The sequence below is a fragment of the Embiotoca jacksoni genome, unplaced genomic scaffold, assembly GCF_022577435.1.
Source record: "Embiotoca jacksoni isolate LCO1_2020_lvr unplaced genomic scaffold, fEmbJac1.0.p SCAF_16, whole genome shotgun sequence".
In the NCBI taxonomy this organism is placed as follows: Eukaryota; Metazoa; Chordata; class Actinopteri; family Embiotocidae; genus Embiotoca; species Embiotoca jacksoni.
In genome coordinates, this window is record NW_027185296.1 from 9113658 (window position 1) to 9132457 (window position 18800).

General features: G+C 39.3%; 1 protein-coding gene across 4 annotated transcripts in view; it reads left to right on the top strand.

The window, feature by feature from the left end:
- Positions 1 to 18800, top strand: part of LOC138198956 (cyclin-dependent kinase-like 5) — a 54692-nt gene that overhangs the window by 543 nt on the left and 35349 nt on the right. For 3 of the 4 annotated variants that reach the window (XM_069150765.1, XM_069150769.1, XM_069150768.1), the window contains exons 2-3: positions 1684 to 1898; positions 4020 to 4054. In XM_069150765.1, coding sequence (XP_069006866.1) covers positions 1835 to 1898; positions 4020 to 4054 — 99 coding nt within the window. In that variant the 5' untranslated portion in view covers positions 1684 to 1834. Of the gene's footprint in view, positions 1 to 626; positions 905 to 1683; positions 1899 to 4019; positions 4055 to 18800 lie in introns of those variants that run through there. The other variant, XM_069150767.1, reaches the window with a different exon arrangement.

An 18800-nucleotide genomic window follows, 5' to 3' on the forward strand; every position in this document is an offset into this window, starting at 1 on the left:
TTATTTAACAGTAAGCAACAGGATACGTGCATGTCAAGTTTGTTTTCTATCATGATACAACATTTCACCATAAATAAAAAACCTTTTTTGCATTCTAATTTTATGTTTTTCTGTGATGTTGTTTACTGGATCACCTCTTTTTTTTTTTTTTTTTGTGCAAGATTCTCACCACTTCGTGTAATTTTGACCATCACAGACCCGAGTCAGTGTAGATGCAGTGCATTGATCATATGCAGAGGCTTAAAGGTCCTGTATTGTGAATTCCACACACTCAGGCCATTACCACGCATGAGTCATTCTGTTGACAGAGACAAAATATATGATCCACAGCGGTGCCCAGTGCATTCCTGATCATATTAGTCTTCTAGGAGTGGGCCTGGTGAGTAGTTGGCTAAAATCTGCCCTGGAAAACAATAGGGGCTGCCTGCATGCCCTCCCATGTAGCCTATGAACTGAAGAGATGAAAGAAAGAACATGAACACACTCGTGATTAAAACACGATAAGTGACATTTTCTCTGAGGTGAGGAGTGTTTGAGTTGAGTCTTGTATCGTCCTCCTTAAGTTTGCCTACAGTTTAGCTGTACTGTGGGTTTGCTGTTGACTGAGATAAGGGAGTAACAGACCACACAGCGATATTGGGTGTTCTGGGAGACGGAGTTTATTTTCGTGCCGAGGTTTTTGCATTGTGATGAGCAGCTCATGTGCCCACAGCACTGTAGGAGACTGGGAGTGTGAGTAGGCTACGCAAGTCCTTGAGCTTTACAGCAAAGGAGGGGATGAAATGGAGAAAGTGGTATCTGGAGTCTCATCTGATTCAATAAGCGTAAAGAGTGTGTGGATAGCAGAGGAGATGCTTTGATCACATTAAGAACGTGTGTGGTGCTGCCTCAGTCTGCTAAAAAGGTAGGAATCCTGCAAGGAGCGTTATCTTTTTTCCATTATTTTTTACAAGCTATACTACAATATTGCATGTTCAAGGCATGAATTATGACACCTTTTTTATTTACTTAATTTATGTTAAAGGGACACTCCACTCATTTCACACGTTAAGATCCATTTACTCAGTATGTGGAGTGCTACACAGCCTGTTAAAACAGTTATACAATGTCTTCTGTAGCTCGAGAAAAGCTTTGTCATGTCTGGGAAAATAACCCTGATGATATGATCGAGGTTATCTTGACTAGTGCTTAAGACTTCAATTATTTGGCAGAAAGCCTGAGATATAATTTGGAGGCATGGAGTTTGAAAAAAAGAGAGTATTTGACAGGCAGAGGAGGTCTAATGAAAGATGGTATTAAATTGCCTTCTGGGAAGTGGAGGATCCAGCGTTTTCTGAGCATGATAGGGACTAAAAGTCAGGATATTTCAGCCTCTGCTGCACCGATTTTGATCTTTTTTTTTTAGTCTACCTCTCATAACTCGCCCAGCTTAATGGAAGTAGCGAGTACTAGATTGCTGGAGTTGCCCTTTAACTCAAGGTGTCCCTGTTTTGTGTCACTAAAGTACCCTTTCTTGAGCTTTCACCGTATTTTTTTGAAAAGGTAAAAACAGGTTGAGAAATTGTGAATCCATTTTCTCCACAATTTGTTTTATTTTTGTGGTATTTGTGGTCTCATAAACTACTTGCTTTAAAAGGTAAGAGAGGAGTCTCTATTTTAATTTGGTTTAACGTTTTTGTGCAGGTGAAGACGAGACACTGAAGAAGGCATGCGGTGGATATTATGGGTGACAGCAGGCCTCTCGGGAGCCGACAGCTGGCCGCCTCACCCGCCCTGTAGCCGGGGCCCCTGTGCCTGAGCTCCACGCGCCTCACACAGCATACCTTTTGACTTCATGAAGATCCCTGACATTGGTGATGTAATGAATAAATTTGAAGTCCTTGGGATTGTGGGTGAAGGTAAGAGCGCTCAGTTACTTCTAATGTGACAGTGTGAAATGCTCTGCGACAGCAACCGCTGGTCCATTATAACCTTCAGCCACAGCCGTTCATGTACACTCTCAAATTTGTGGTAGGGCTCTTTCACTGAGTAATCATTGGATTGTTTTTATCCAATTTGACTGTGGAACGAGGCCATTAAAAGCCTGATCTGTTCAACTTGATAAGGTCAAGGGCAGTTTTTTTTTTTTTTATGTTTATTCATCAGAATTAATTTTTATGTTAAAATCTGAAGCGAGATTCTGTGACCTGAATTCATACTTTTGTGTTGCCATTGTAGAAATTAAGTGTTGGTTTCAGGGATTCAGTTTTATTGTACTAAATATCAGTGGGTCGGGGGGGATTTGATCGTTAATTTCCCCTGCAATGCTTCTCCTGGCTTTTCTTTTGCCCTGAGCTACTTGGTTGATATGAAGTGGCAGCAGCCCCGAGGTGAGGCCACCCACTTGTCCCAGTTTTTACACCATACTCCCACAACCTAGAAATTTCATAATGTGCGTATAATGTGTCGCTAGAAGACACAGGCAAACTTTGAGCTGGATTTTAAAAGCTGAGTGCCTGTCCAACGATGTCTGGGAAGGAAGTCTGCACTTTTAGTGCCACATTAAAATGTAAAGTCGTTGAAGTTTTTCAGTCTTGCTCCACTCATGCCACTGTGCGCTCCGCTTGATCGGCCATCATAGATTTTTCCTCAGTGATCTTGAGGTCAGTCAATTTTGTTAATGATTTAGGACTAAGTGCTCTATGTAGGTTCATCCCAGCAATTAAAAATACACTGAATCTTATGTAATTATCTCCAGCTCCTCATCTGCAGGGGGTCAAGATGGTGGAACTCATTCTGATGGTTTTGCGTCTTTTAACACGTAATATGTTTTAGTTTCATGTCATGTTATCATTTTGTGGTCGTGGATTTGTCTGTAGCAACACTTTTTACATTTTAGTCCTCGTGGGAAGCACTAATATCCAAAATGTCCCCCAATGAGAAGCTATTATATACATATATTTATATATTAATTTTTTGTGTACATTTTATATTTTTTTATATATATCATATTGTTTTATTTTTATAATACAGGAATTTAATTCACATAATCCTATTAATGCTACACGTTTGCTTATTTTTGTCCTTAACGTTTCATTTTCTGTTAAGTTAGCAGATGAATTAAATATTTGTTTACCGTAGCAAATGATGAAACATGAAACATTTTCAAAATGATCCATGCAAACTGCTTCATCAGCAAGAGAGTAGTATCATAAAAATATGTATCGAAATATTCAATGTAATGAACTACTAAGTGTTTTCAAGATGAATGAAAACTATAATGTAGAAAATCCATAAACGTGTGTTATTTATGAAAACCCTGGCAGTAATGTAAAGTATATGCAATTTGTAGTTTGTGAGTTAAACTGCACAGATCCAGTTTTTAGGTTTTCAAAGTTTCTAAACCTGTGCTGGTAAATACATGCAAGTTGTCTCTTGAAGAGAGCAGATAACTTCTTGTCACACTGATGTGCCTGCGAAGAAGCAGTTCATCATACGCCCGCTCCGTCCAAGAATTCCTCTTGAACCCTCGGGGGATATGTGTGTGACTGCCAGGGTCGATAACATCAGAACTACAGTAGCTTGCCAACACTTGTGTCCTACTTTCTGAACCACCTGTCCTTTTAGAGAGGGAGGATGTTTTTCTTTAATTCATGTGAACATACTGTATGAGAAGCCCTGAAGAGGTGATCTAAAATGCTTTACACTTTGTACTAAGGCAATGAAATGAAATGGACTCAATGATTTTTAAACTTGTTAGCACATGTTAGCATTGCTGGCCAGCTCACTTTATGGTATGAGAAATTATATAAATTGGGATAGTGTTTATTCATTTATGGCTATAAATCATGTCGGCATGTTAACTACAGATCAACATTTTCAAACTGAATTGGTGCTGTTCTTTTCATTATTTAATGAGAGTTTGCTTCCGAGTCAAGTAATCCTACATGAAAGGAAAAAGTAGTTTGGAATACATGAATAAATATTCATGAAAAAAAAGCAGCGGTTTCAGTTAATGACGCAGTTCGTTTCTATTTCAGGTGCCTATGGTGTTGTTCTAAAGTGCCGACACAAGGTAAGGTCAAATCCACATCTTGTTTTATTCTTTATCTCATGCAAAATGTCTCCATGTGGAAACACTGTTATAACAAAGGGACAACAAATGTGAAAGTGGTTCTCAAATCGTGGATTGCAACCCAAAAGTGTGTCACAGAGCCATTTTGAGTGGCTCATAGATGTGTGCATTAGTTTAAAAGCTAAGGTCAAGGATATATTTGCTTTAAATCACGCGCTCGCATGCGCATGATGGACTCGCGTATCCTGCGTCTGTTTGGGGTGGTGGTTGTGCACAATTATGCAGGATGTGATATACACGTGAGCAGAAAGGGCGGTGTAGGGGCATATGGACATGTGACAGTGTCAGGGACCTGCAAAACTAAATGGAAACAAGTCCGAGGTGTTTACGTTGAAAATACTGTAAATATGGAAATAGGGAGTAGGGATGGTGCCTGTGGTTTTTGTTCCCCTGTGATCTCAGAATCACAATGTAGTGACTTCCTCGGTTGTCATTATGTCTATTGTTTACATCAGGCAAATCCGGATGTTCTAATTATATATTTTTTTTTTTTCTCTGTTGTGCTCGCTAGTGAATTCCTCCAGTAACACACAGAGTACAGCAGCAAGTATGTGAGCAATAATGTTCACAACATAAGTGGTTGTAAACGGAAACGCATGGTTCAAAGCAAATATATGTCCAGCCTACGGGTAAATGGTGAGAAGTCAAACTTTTATTTCAAAGAGTACAGAAGTTCTGCTTCTGTGCTTTTATTTTGAAAGATATACATTTCCCATGACGTTGCGTGCGTGCAGGAGCCGCTTGCTGTCAGCGTTGTCACGACAGTAAAGTTGTCACATCAATAGTTAGCTCTAATTCAAGCATTTGTGAACAGGTTTAGGATGAGATATATCTTTCTTTTTTTATTTAATTTAAAATGAGTGACGACTTTTTATTTCATATTTCAGACTGTTCAATTTAGATTACTCAAACATGACGAGCATCAAAAGAATAATTTCATGTGGTTCTAAATACGTCACCCTTTTTATTTCACTGAGTTTTTAGCCCTATTTGCGATTCTGTTGCACTTTTTTTTGTTTATCACATGACGGTATTGTGTGTTGCTGCTCTGTTTGTTACCAAAAAAAACTGCAAAAATTTGGTTCACAAATTATCGACCAAGTAAAAATGTGGGTCCTAAGGCTGGACCAGTTGAGACCCACTGTTTTAAAGGATTAACTATGTTGCAATTGTATATTTTATGACAAATCTCATGAAAAGACCAAACTAACAGTAAAGTGATGGCTATAGCCAAAACCTAAGAAAGCTCTTTCCTTTGTGATGTAGAGCTCTGTTGCTGTCGAAACACTCGTAAAAACACACAAATGAGCTACACCGTTACACTTGGTGATATGTTTGTTTCTTACAGTGAACAGTGGGTCTGTAGTATACCTTGAGTCAGTCTCACATACACCCCCCTGAAGCTGTAAATACTCACTAGAGCACCAATGTGGATTAATCCACGAGAATACTCAGCCAACAACTGCACAATTTACCTCCGTATGTTTGCTAAAACAGAGCCCAGCTGTTTTCATTCCTGAAAATTAAAAATAGTCATGACCTGTTTTTTGAAGCATGACATCAGTAGGGAGCAGTAGTAGTCTTTGTACCGAGGGCCACAGACATGCTGCTGCGGATGTCAGGAAGTAGAAGAGAAACACGTTGTTGAGTTTAGAATTTTTGTGGGATTTATTGACAATAACAAACCCTAACCTGCTAACCTCATCCTTTGTGCATGATGGTCAGACGGTCCACTAGTGACCTGTCCCCGCCTTTACCCTGGTTAGGATGAAGCAGGTATAGATAATGGATGTATGGTTGGTTGTAGGCTCCTGTTTGTTTGTATAGTAAAATGATCAAAGGCTAGTTGACACCATGTTTTTGCTTGTTGGAGGTTAAGAGACACCGGCAGAGGACCAGAGAACTTCAGATCTTGGTATTTTAAAGGGGATTTGTCTGAAGCAAAGACTGTTTGTGCACCTTGTCACTCCATGTACTTTACCACGGTACTCCTTTTGCCTGTGAATTTCTGAGATGCTGCTACAAAGTGCTGGATAACTGGTTTTCGTCTCTGCTCAGATCCATTAATGAGACAGATTTGCTTTGAATGGTAACAAATTGATCAACTTAAATTCCTCTACTACTTTATTGCGTTCATTCAAGCGGCTCTGATGGGTCTGAATGCAGTTATTTTTTTCAGTGTTAGAATAAGGAAAATGCAAACAAACAAACAAAAAGAAAAAAGAAAAGGACTATGAAAAGCAGGCGACCCACACTGCAGTAATAACCCTGCCATCTCAGTCCATGTAAGGAAGAGGCTGTGCCAGGAATTGACAGGAATCCAGTATGAATAAGAGAGACTAACTACCTCCTACTTACAGAGATCTGCCGGAAAGAGACAAAACACTTTCTCAGCCTTCCTAATCAAAATCTTTGATGTTTTTTTGCGTTCAGCAATTGCAGTGCATCGGCCTTCATTACAATGTTTATTACAGCCACGATCTTCCTCTGTGTTTCTATTACACAGGTTTCTAATGCCAGCGAGCTCAAGACATGTAAAAGACAACAACAGTGAGACTTGATGTTGAGCAAGCACTCTGAAGTGAGGACAAAAAGAAGATAGTCCTGTTGTAAACCGGATCACAGCCTGCAATTACTGGGCTTTATTATTCAAACTGATTGATCACCGGCCGAGACAGCTGCAAATGCCAGTGCCTCCATTTTATAGCGCAGAACTCCCACGATAGACTTCAGTTAGGTCCACACAACAGTCTGTGCCCGCTCTCTGTAATGTTCTCTTTATTGTGTTTATTTGTATAAAAACACATCTTCATCAATGTGATTGCAATAGTCAATATGTTTTAGGAAATTTGGTTTTTTTTAAATTTTGACTAACACTGTTTTACTGCTGAAAAGTTAACCTGAACTGTTTATAGGCTGATATTGACGTCCAATTTTACTTCATCACAGAAATATCAGTGTGACATATATAATGGCTGATAAATGACATGAAATTCTATTAGAAATGTTTACGATACAATGTATTTGTGATAATTTAGAGAAAGCACAATTATTACATAATTTGTCCAAAAGTGCATATCTTAGTAACAGTTCTTTGAAGTCTATAAAGCCTAGTATCACAAATTTGCCTCTGGGGGGGCTTTAATTTGCCTTAAAGGGCTTCATTATCTGACAGTGCCATCAGCAGGATTTCATTTCAATGTGCACACATCATTTGCTCGCCTACTATCACTTTCACAACTTATCTCTTCACAAGTGTAATGAGAGCCTGGGTTATGTACAGACTAAATTCTGTTGCATTACATTTGCTTTTTACATTTCATGGTCACTGTAATATAAGGGTATATATTTCACCTTCCCACCTTGTACGCTTAGGGTTTTGAGTCACAGCTTATTTCATGCATACTACCTGAATTTGTTTTGATTGAAATGTTCCAAAACTACTTTTTTTTTTTTTTTTTTTTTATAAAAAGTTAATATATATTTTTAACCCATTATCAACATCTATTAAATTGGTTGCTTTATTCTTAAAATAAAGGAAGAGGGCATGCTAGGAAATGGGAGCTCAAGAAAAATATATGCACCGAAGCCAATCAGCCCAAAAATAAGACAGGATCTGTTGTCACAATTAGAATTTTAAGAATTTGGTAAAACCGTTTTTTTTTTTTTTTTTTACATTTTTTTTTATAAATAACAATGAAATATACCCACAGCATGTACAGGCTTATGGGTGCCGACACCAGTGTCATCTGACATATGATAAATACAAATATCAACCGTGGCAATGGCCTTAAATATTTGTGTAGGACTCTGATTAAACTATAATTGATCTGAACACTACATCATTTTTAGCATGTTTTTGCAATTCCTTTGGCTCAATGGAAAAAACCAAACCAGGTAAGCCCCCCAAAATATCTGTCTTTGCGGCCTAATATCTAATTAATGATGTAATTATTTTCAGACGGACCACCAGAACTCTGATCAGAAGGAGTGAATTTAGCGAATGACCCCGTAATGACTAGTGGAAAAAATGTATTGACTTTGTATTTCATGATAGAAGTTGATGTTCCCTGAGAGGGAGTCTACCAAAGGTTTTTTGGAGCCATCAGTGTTATTGCACTTTTAAGCACTTTTGCCTCACTTTTCACACCCGCAGGCTACGTCCATTTTCGTATACAGTCTGTCAATAATCATCATTTGGCAGAGCAGATTTGCAAGGTAACAGTACTAATGTTATTTTCAGCTTGTAACATAACCCCATCCCCATTCCTGATGTCAGAAGACCATTACCACTCTAATAACTCTCAGGTATGATGGAATATGTATTCATCATTCCTCACTCATGTGCTGATTGGTGGTTTACTGCCTGCAGTAGGGTAAAAGTGCTGTAGTTAACTTAAGAGATCAGTCAATAGCTGCACTTCCATTAGTTGACATGTATTATAATGCTAATGAGGAAAGTATTTTTAATTGGATCATTACTTTTTCTTATTATTTCTCTGGCACATAACAAAGAAATAAATAATTCCCTAAGTCTGACATTTTACCTCACATTCTCTGGGCCTTGTGTGTGTTGAAAATTCAATAATTTATTCAGTTTGGATAAAATATCTGTTGGTGACTTTATAGCTTGACGTGTGAAAGCACAGGAGGATAAATTCTCTGGCCTCAGATCAATATGGACCAGTGCCATCTGGAAAATATTGTATTGTTAGCGTGAATGAACCGACGTGTTTTTTTTCAAGGGCTAACTCACAGATCTATGCTGCATAATTACGTGTGCATACACACAGACGCTGGCACACAGTCAAGCACAGGCTTCACGCACATTAACACACATGTGCTAACACTTGCACAGCAGAATAACACATGGCTCACTGAGGGGTTGATGATGCTGTGACCGTGGGCAGGGAAGTGCGCTGGCCGGAGAAAATGGCTCCATTGAAATGGAACTGCAGCTGCTCGTTCCTACAGAACATACTTATTTCACCAGTGGCACGACCCTCAAATTAGGTTTATACAATACATGTATTTAACAGGAATAATTAAATCCAACAAAGCTCTGGAGCCATATATAGAAAGGACGGAAATAGACAAGTGTGCATTCGCCAGTTTCCACACAATAATCTGAATCTATTTTTTTATTTTTTTTTTAAATGGTGGATTACAGTGTGCGTGCACCCCACATCTGCTTGTGGCGTAGGGACGTGACACAGAGAGAAGGATGATGCTTTTGTTGACATTATTTGAAGATTTCAGGTGTAATCTTTTTTTTGTCGGTGTAGTACATTATGGTCTAAGTAGATGAGTGTATGGGGATGACTAATGTATAATTGTTTTGTACAAACCCAGCTATTATACCAGCAAGAGCTATTCACTTTATATAGTGATAACCAAATAATACCACACAAATGGGATAAAAGATTACAAATCCTATTGCTGGTGAATACATCAGTGTGTGATGGCTGCATATTTGCTGCTGTGGTATTGTTATAGGATTGGATGAGAATGAGTGTGTACCTCCTGGCCACGATAATCACCACATTTTATGAGTGAGTTATGTTCAAAAAGAGGCTGTTGGCATTTTATGCAAAAATACTATCGATAATCGTTTGGAACTATTCAACTATTATTTGACTATTAACACCTCTTCCCACCACCACGTACACACACACACACACACACACACACACACACACACACACACACACACACACACACACACACATAAAGAGAAAGAGAGAATTCTTTGAATATTTGAAAATCCCTAGTTCACATCTATTCACGGAAAATTGTTGGTCTACTATATGCTTGTTTTCACATTAAAATAGTAATTTGCCAAAACTAGCCCGGTTCTGCCAGCCTTTTTAGAGCTTCAGTCTTCAATGTGATTATAGTGTGATTATAATGTGTCATTTACCAACACTCTGCTCACGTGTTTCACAGCTTTTAGCGCACAACGTATGTCATATAACAATTAATGCTGATTGGTTAAAGACTGCTTCAATAGTTTCTAAATTAACCTGAGGTCTATGCCAATTAGGATGCACTGAGTAGATAAAATCCCCAATGGAGTGTGGTCAGACTTGTGTATTCACGCATTGAATTAAAGTCTGGGAATACCAGGCCATGCCTCAACACCATTATGCACGATTTGATAAAAACGTGTGACATCTTTTTGTGACTAATTTGATTGTTCAGTCATACCAGCTCACTTAAGGCAGAATGAACATAAAAAATAGAGCTTTTACCTGCTTCAATTATCAGCCCCACATCAGTACCTCATGCCTTGTAGGGACACAGTTGTCAATCTTGTGCTACATTGCCAAATTTTGTGACAGTTTTTTGATAAAGAGAGTACCCACTCTAAAACTGCAACATGCTGTTATGTCAAAAGGATTGGACACGCAGGAACACAGAGAAGCCTTTGTCTTGTAGTTCTGGCTCATCTTTTATTCATTTCTTTTCCAAATAGATAACCAAAAGAACATGTTTGGTTCAACAATTCTTTTTGGCCCACTCTCTTATTAGGAGTGCATTGTTTTATTGTGGTGTGATGTCAGCAAATCAAGGGGCTACCAGATTTAAGCACTTTCAAGGATACCGCAGCTATATATCCACCTTTTGCCAAGTGAGCTACAAGGATGCTCCAGGACTTTTTCTCTTGCCAGTTAATGCTTGACAAAACCGGATGAAATATGCTAATTTATGCAAGCTAATTAAGAGGCTTAATCATACTTGTGTAGCCTGAGAGATGTCAGTGTGCAGCTTTAAAAAAAAACAAAAAAAAAAAAAACAAGTTCAAGCTAAAAGAGATTTCATTAAAAAATGCACAATTTTCAGACCATATAGCTTTTCTAAAATGTCCTGGACATCCTAGAGAGAGAATTAACTTTAAATATAAGCTTAAATAGTGAGGAAATGGTGGTATTCCTCATTTCTAAAGGTTGTTTGAAAACAACAAGTTTGTATGACGTGTTGTCCGGCAATGACAGAAGGCAAATGCAATTTTAGCTATCCAGAATAGAATGACCTTTCTCAAAGGCACAGGGGAAAGCGGGCAAGAAACAGGAATCATTCATCTGGGGATAACAGCCCTGAGATTCCACGAAAAAGGGACCGAAATAGTTGAAACAAATGGAAACAATTAAATGCCTTGGAAAGTAACAGAAATGGTCTGATAGACATTGTGGGGGAGGCGCTTTCCCCTGTGCCTTTGAGGTTTCCAAAGGTGTTCGACGACTATCGCAATAAGCTGTTCTGTTGAATTGAACCGGTGGCCTGGCTCCACCCGCTCACTGCTCAAAGTTTCAGTCTATGCTGTAATTATAGTCTGGAAACCCTGTTGGTATGAAGGTTCACTCAGCTACTCGGAAGAAAGCACCAATCAGTGACCAGTAAGGACGGCTAAGTGGGATGATGTTGTTGTCAAGTGTTGTTTTGAAAGAGCTTGATAAAGTGATAAAAACAGTTGCAACGCCAGCAAATATTGAGGAATTGATGCCAGAGCAAGAACAATGCAAAAATGGTCATATGCCGTTGCACTCTGCTCACATTGATGAGGCGTCGCTGTTGTTTATTGGTGAGTTTCGGTGCACCATATGATGGTTGATGCTGATTGATTGAAGGCTGGTCCAACAGCAGCATCGTGATGGACGTAGACTGAAAAAGACTGCTAACAATTCCCCAATGGAGCGTGGCCGGACCCAGAATTCACGCATTAAATTTAGGTCTGCTAATACCAGGCTAGTATACCCGTGTCTAAAGTTATAGATTTGTCAGTGTCTGCTCTTGGTAGTTAGTAGGTAGTACATTTAATCTGATTATTCTGAAGCCAACTTGTAAATTGTAAAAATGAGACTAAATTGTAAAATAATTGCACATTTCCTCATGTACTCTAATTTAGTATTAATCCCTATTTAAAATCATGTCACATTATAAATTCTAACTTCAATTCCTTGTCTCTACAGCAGCTCTGAATAACAGAATTTCAGTCTTGTTGACTGAGTTTTGCTTCCTTGTTTTATATTTTATGTGTACTGTTGTTTAAATGGTTTAATACCAAATATGCTGTCGCACCTGTTTTAAAGGAACTCGTGCTCATATCATCGCTCTTAGTACTTGTGTGTTTTCTTCTAATTCTAAATCAGTCATTTTCCAAAGTGAACCTTTGACTTGTGTATATTTGGTTTTGTTTTGTTTGTAATTCACAGTGTTGGCGAAACTGGGAATATCAGTACTGGGAGTGGAAACCTGCCTATTTCCTTGTTTCAGTTTGACCCCGAGTTCATTGACACATGTTATAAAGGCATGTTTGCTCAGTGCAGATTACAGAGCAAGCTCCCATGCATATGGCTCTCAGTTGACCCAGCAAAAACAGTTTTTTTTTCCTATTTAACCAAAAGCCTTGATGCCATCAGACTAGTTGTGTACATGTTCTGTATACAATATTCTGCTGTAGATATACTGTATGATTCATAAAAAAGGAAGTTTTAAGCACAAGAGATTTCTTTCTTTGAACATGTGACACACTTTCTCTTTGTCATTAGCTTCATTACTTGTGTTTTAAGATCTCCCACCCAACTCTGGGACTGTTGACTCACAAGTGAAACCCTTTGTGGAACCGTAAGTCTAAGGTAATTCAAATACCAAGGCTTCTCTTCAGCCGCTAATCTAAATCCTGGATAAGTCTTGAACACTACCACTTGTGGTTCTGTAGCATGTGGCAGTATGTGAACTGGGGAAGTGAGAGTGTAAATATAACTTTTGTGAGTGTTTGCTTAAGCCTGGAACACCTCTTAGGAATGTGCACCACATGCAGCGGCACCCTGGATGTCCGTGTCGTCCCGTGAACTGGTTCCCTAAGCCGCTCCATCACCGCCACGGGGCTTTGCCTCCGAAATAAATATTCAGTGTGGAAGATTTGAAGCACTATATTATCAGTTTCACGTTTTCATTAATTGTAGGAGATTCATAGAATTTAGCTTCTTTATGAGAAGCCATGGCCCAAGCTCTGGAGGTGTTTGCTGGTTACATTAAGATTGGATTTCATCCAGAGTCATTCAGACGAGTAGAAAGTAAATGCAGTCCTTAAAGTATGTTTGCATTACTGAGAAAGTATCAGATAGCAAAGAAATAAAAAAAAACATCACAGCAGACTGATATGTCGAATATCAATAAACCTCAGAGGAAAAGAAATCTCTCCTCAGGTTTTCAATCAAATCTGTATACCTGAGTAGTGTGCAGTGATTGAAAGATGAAGATGTCTTAAGGAGATGGCAGACTATTTTACTGTTAACATGCAGTAATGTAGGTATTCAGAGCCATACTCATGATGCCATTTTCGTAATAGCCTCGGTTCCAAAAGGCTTCTCTAACTCAGCATCATTAGTATGTTTTTGACTTTCAGAAAGACTTTCCTTGAGGTTACTTTCCATATTCAAAGATAAATTAGCTTCACTACAGTTGCTATTAGAAATCTTTGTAATTTTAACAAAACATCTTTAAACAATTACATGTGAGTAAAATAAAACTACAACTCCCATGAGTTGTTTTTTTGTTGTCATCTCTGCTGTCTGTATACTTTAAACTGTATATTTACTCACCTCTGTCTGCTTATGACAGACAGTATTACAGTCTTATGTGAGCAAGCCATGGATGTATTAAGGAGAAATGGATGCTGCATTCAAAAATGGCGCCCAATCACTTGAATGAAAACAGCTTCGGCGTTGTGCCACCCACTGTACATGCTCATTAGTGTTTCCCTCAGCAGCACTGCCTGTCAGACTTTTTATTTTGGTGATGTCATTAAAATTAAACCACAACGGTTTTACAAATATGAAACCTCCATTGATAAAAATGTATAATAGAAAGACTAAATACAAAGACTAAAACCTGATCTTGTTTTCAGTTGGACGTGTCTTGTCAACAGTTTTACACACCTGTCCTCTATAATGTTGGTTCATAGGAAATTGCCTTTTGGGGCACAGGGGTCTTTTCTCAATATGCGAGTGACCTCTGAAAAGTTGGTAGCAAGGCTGCATTGGCTCTAGCAATACATCCATGTAGCTAGCTCTGGGCTCCCAAATCACTCACCAACCAACCTCTGTTGTTGAGGCGTAATGTTGAACACACAAAGGTGATATGGAAAATATTGCTTGTTAATGGGTGCTAAAAAACAGAAAAATGAATTGAACTCCAATTTTACATACCTCTCCAGAACACACATGGCATTATGGCATCGCATACTGTTGAGAAATATCCCATTTCAGTGCAATATCTGCAATACTATATTCTTAATGATGTGAAAAAACTGACAAATATCTTGTTGGTGATTTCAAGAACATACAATTGCAACAAAATGTTATAGTTTTATATGCCAGCAAAAACACAACAGTTTGTCTTCAAATATTTAGCAAACGTGATGATTTCTTGTACATCTGATGTTTTGCTACCAAACCTCTTCCACGTTGACAAAATTACTGAGTTGGAACTAACTCCTCCGCTGCGGAGACACTTTCAGCCGTGCTTATTGCTGCTCTACTCACATAATATTTGTCAATGTCGATGCATAATGGTATGACGCTATTACGTCAACAAGTTGGAATATTGCAGTTATCATGATATGAATTTTATCTATTATATTAAAATGTTATACTGATATTGTCATGAGGGACACAATATGGCATACCTTTAGCTCCAAGATTGAAGTTTTAGGTGCAAAAAATGTAATTCTTTTTTTTTTAACAAACTGTGGTTAATGTCCTGTCACTGTGGTGTATGTGTACTGTAGCAAAAAAGCCAAATATTGAAACAAAGGAATAATAAGTTCGTTGTAATACCAGGTTTAGGTTGAGCTGACTGGACGAGAATGACTGAACATGATGTTCCATGAGAACACAGGAGGATGATATGTTAGCATGAAACTCAAAGGGAAAGACACTAGCTTGAGTTGATTGTAGATAGGAATACCTTCTGACAGGGATGTCCATGCATTACTTGACATGCAAGAAGGTGCAGACAGCTAAGTAAACAAGTTAATCAATGTCCTTCCTACATTGGGTCGGCACTTTCATTAATTAGTCTGCAGGAAACTTTGTAGACAGTAACACAGACTGTTCACAGGTTGCATTGTGTAATCAGTCATGTTCTTAAATGTAAACAAGCAATTTTGTGAGTTGGGAGCAAATAGCACAGCAAGTGTTGTACTGAGTGGCAGAAAGCATCACATGAGTCATCCTTTTATTAGTAAGTGAGCAGGAACATATGTGGCACATGCCAAAAGGAGTCTACAGGCATAATGCTCGCTTCTTATGGTGAACGCTCCTGGCAGCTCCACTGTGGCGTGGGGTTGTATTTTCCTGGCATGGCTGAGGTTCACCGAGACCCCGAGGGCCAAAGAGAGATGCCAACATGAAGCCGTTCTGCGTGAGCATGTTCAGCCAATGGTGAGGCAGTATGTACGATCCAGTCAGTGGCATTTTTTTTTTTAGAAGGATACAGCCCGTATGAAACCATACATCATGGATTGCTCATGCCATCCTGCTTGTGTTTTAAGATATAATATCAACTGTTTGTGTACTTTTCTCTCATGGTGGAGCGCCTTCAGCCCTGGGCACGTGCCAGCTGCTGACGTGGTACCGTGGGTGCCTCTGCTACCAATCAAGTCGATGAACAGAGGACACATATCTTAATCAAATTTGTTCCACAGCGGGGTAACGTGCGTCTGCTCTCTGTCTGTATAAAAGAGTAAATTAGTCACCAAAATATCTCACACTCTCTGACTTTTCATTTTTAATAAAGGTAAAACAAAGTTTCCAGAAAAATATTTTTAGGAGAGAGCAACAAAAAACTGTTAACCTGATGGAGCTCTCCTCTTTCGTTGATTCTATTTTGGCTTCTGTCTTTTAAACTGAGGTTTCTATACATCATCCATAAAAGTCTCTCATCACTTGGTCCATTTCCTGTGGAACACAATCCTGCGCACTGCATTGACAGAGGTTCAAACGTGTCTCCAAATATCTACTTTAAACTAACCGGTTTAAATCGAAACAGGCTATGCTGAAGAGTTGTAATTGGTTGCACCAACAATTAATTTAAATAATGCTGATCTCCAATTTGTTCCCTTGCCATGTTCTAAAATGGCTTTCATGGCTCCTAGCTTTACAAAGGGAAGACAACGTGACGATATGGGCGATAATGTTGCTCGGTCAGTTACAAGTGGCAGCCTACCAGGTATTCACCCACTGGTTTGGGAACTGCAATTTTGAAGCTTCCGCTTTGGAATATTAGCCGTTTCCATCTCGGATTTTTGGAGCCAAAAGTGAACATATTTGGAAGAGCTGATAGGAGCGAGAGGTGGATCTGATTTGATTTCGCTGACAACCTGAGGACGCTACACCCGCCCACCTACAGTGGTGTGAAAAAGTGTTTGCCCCCTTCCTGATTTCTTATTTTTTTTGCATGTTTGTCACACTTAAATGTTTCAGATCATCAAACAGATTTAAATATTAATCAGAGATAACACAAGTAAACACAAAATGCAGTTTTTAAATGAAGGTTTTTATTATTAAGGGAGAAAAAAAAAATCCAAACCCACATGGCCCTGTGTGAAAAAGTGTTTGCTCCCTAAACCTAATAACTGGTTGGGCCACCCTTAGCAGCAACAACTGCAATCAAGCGTTTGCGATAACTTGCAATGAGTCTTTTACAGCTGTGGAGGAATGTTGGCCGACTCATCTTTACAGAGTTGTTGTAATTCAGCCACATTGGAGGGTTTTCCAGCACCAACCTCCTTTTTAAGGTCATGCCACAGCATCTCAATAGGATTCAGGTCAGGACTTTGACTAGGCCACTCCAAAGTCTTCATTTTGTTTTTCTTCAGCCATTCAGAGGTGGACTTGCTGGTGTGTTTTGGATCATTGTCCTGCTGCAGAACCCAAGTTGGCTTCAGCTTGAGGTCACGAACAGATTCTCCTTCAGGATGTTTTGGTAGACAGTAGAATTCATGGTTCCATTTATCACAGCAAGTCTTCCAGGTCCTGAAGCAGCAAAACAGCCTCAGACCATCACACTACCACCACCACCATGTTTTACTGTTGGTATGATGTTCTTGTTCTGAAATGTGGTGTTACTTTTATGCCAGATGTAACGGGACACACACCTTCCAAAAGTATTTTCCCAAAAGTCTCGGGGATCATAAAGATGTTTTCTGGAAAAAATGAGACGAGCCTTAATGTTCTTTTTGCTCAGCGGTGGTTTTGGTCTTGGAACTCTGCCATGCAGTCATTTTTGCCGAGTCTCTTTCTTATGGTGGAGTCATGAACACTGACCTTAACTGAGGCCTGCGGTTCTTTGGATGTTGTTGTGGGGTCTTTTGTGACCTCTCGGATGAGTCGTCGCGGCGCTCTTGGGGTAATTTTGGTCGGCCGGCCGCTCCTGGGAAGGTTCACCGCTGTTCCATGTTTTCTCCATTTGTGGATAATGGCTCTCACTGTGGTTCGCTGGAGTCCCAAAGCTTTAGAAATGGCTTTACAACCTTTTCCAGACTGATAGATCTCAATTACTTTCTTTCTCATTTGTTCCTGAATTTCTTTGGATCTCGGCATGATGTCTATCTTTTGAGGATCTTTTGGTCTACTTCACTTTGTCAGGCAGGTCCTATTGAAGTGATTTCTTGATTGAGAACAGGTGTGGCAGTAATCAGGCCTGGGTGTGGCTAGAGATTGAACTCGGGTGTGATAAACCACAGTTATGTTTTAACAGGAGGGGGCAAACACTTTTTCACACAGGGCCATGTGGGTTTCGATTTTTTTTCTCCCTTAATAATAAAAACCTTCATTTAAAAACTGCATTTTGTGTTTACTTGTGTTATCTTTGACTAATATTTAAATTTGTTTGATGATCTGAAACATTTAAGTGTGACAGACATGCAAAAAAATTGGAAATCCGGAAGGGGGCAAACACTTTTTCACACCACTGTATAGCGAAAGCCTGACTGTGACCCAGACACACCCCAAAATATACCACTCTTTATGACTACAGCAGCCCTCCATGGTATTGCACTTCGAGGCACTTCCACATCAGCCTCACTTTTCAGACCTGGAGTCACGTCCACTTTTATATAAAGTCTATGTTCAGTTGTCAGAGTCCAATGCTATTGCTAGCTAGCATAGCATTTAGCAGACTATTCATAGAGCAGAACTGAAAAGTAAAAATATTTACTGCCAGCTAATTTGACCACCTGGAGACTCCATAAGGTAAAAACAAGGTCCAGGTTGGACACCCCTGGTCTCTGAGTGACGGCATATCTCCAGCTTGATGCCAGTAGGGCATCTAGGGACATGACTGAAGGTGGATCAATTAAATCTTTTCAATATACCTGGCAGTCGGCTTAAGTTTTATTCCCTTCCAAATAAGGTGAGTGGCTGTCAATAACATCTAGATTTACTTAGTGAAGGGAAAAAAAAAAAACGTCTGCCGCTCCCTTGGAAGAGAACGGTTATTTTTGCAGCCACTGAACAGAAACTGGGACAGGAGAGGAAAAAAGGACTTTCACATCGAGCATTAAATGGGTCACCTTGTGTGGAGCACTTGGTGGTCCTATCAGGAGCCAAAGAAGAGCGAGAGAGACAGAAGGCTGCAAAGGGGACACACGTTTCCTGTCTGAATGTTAAAGTCATTATTG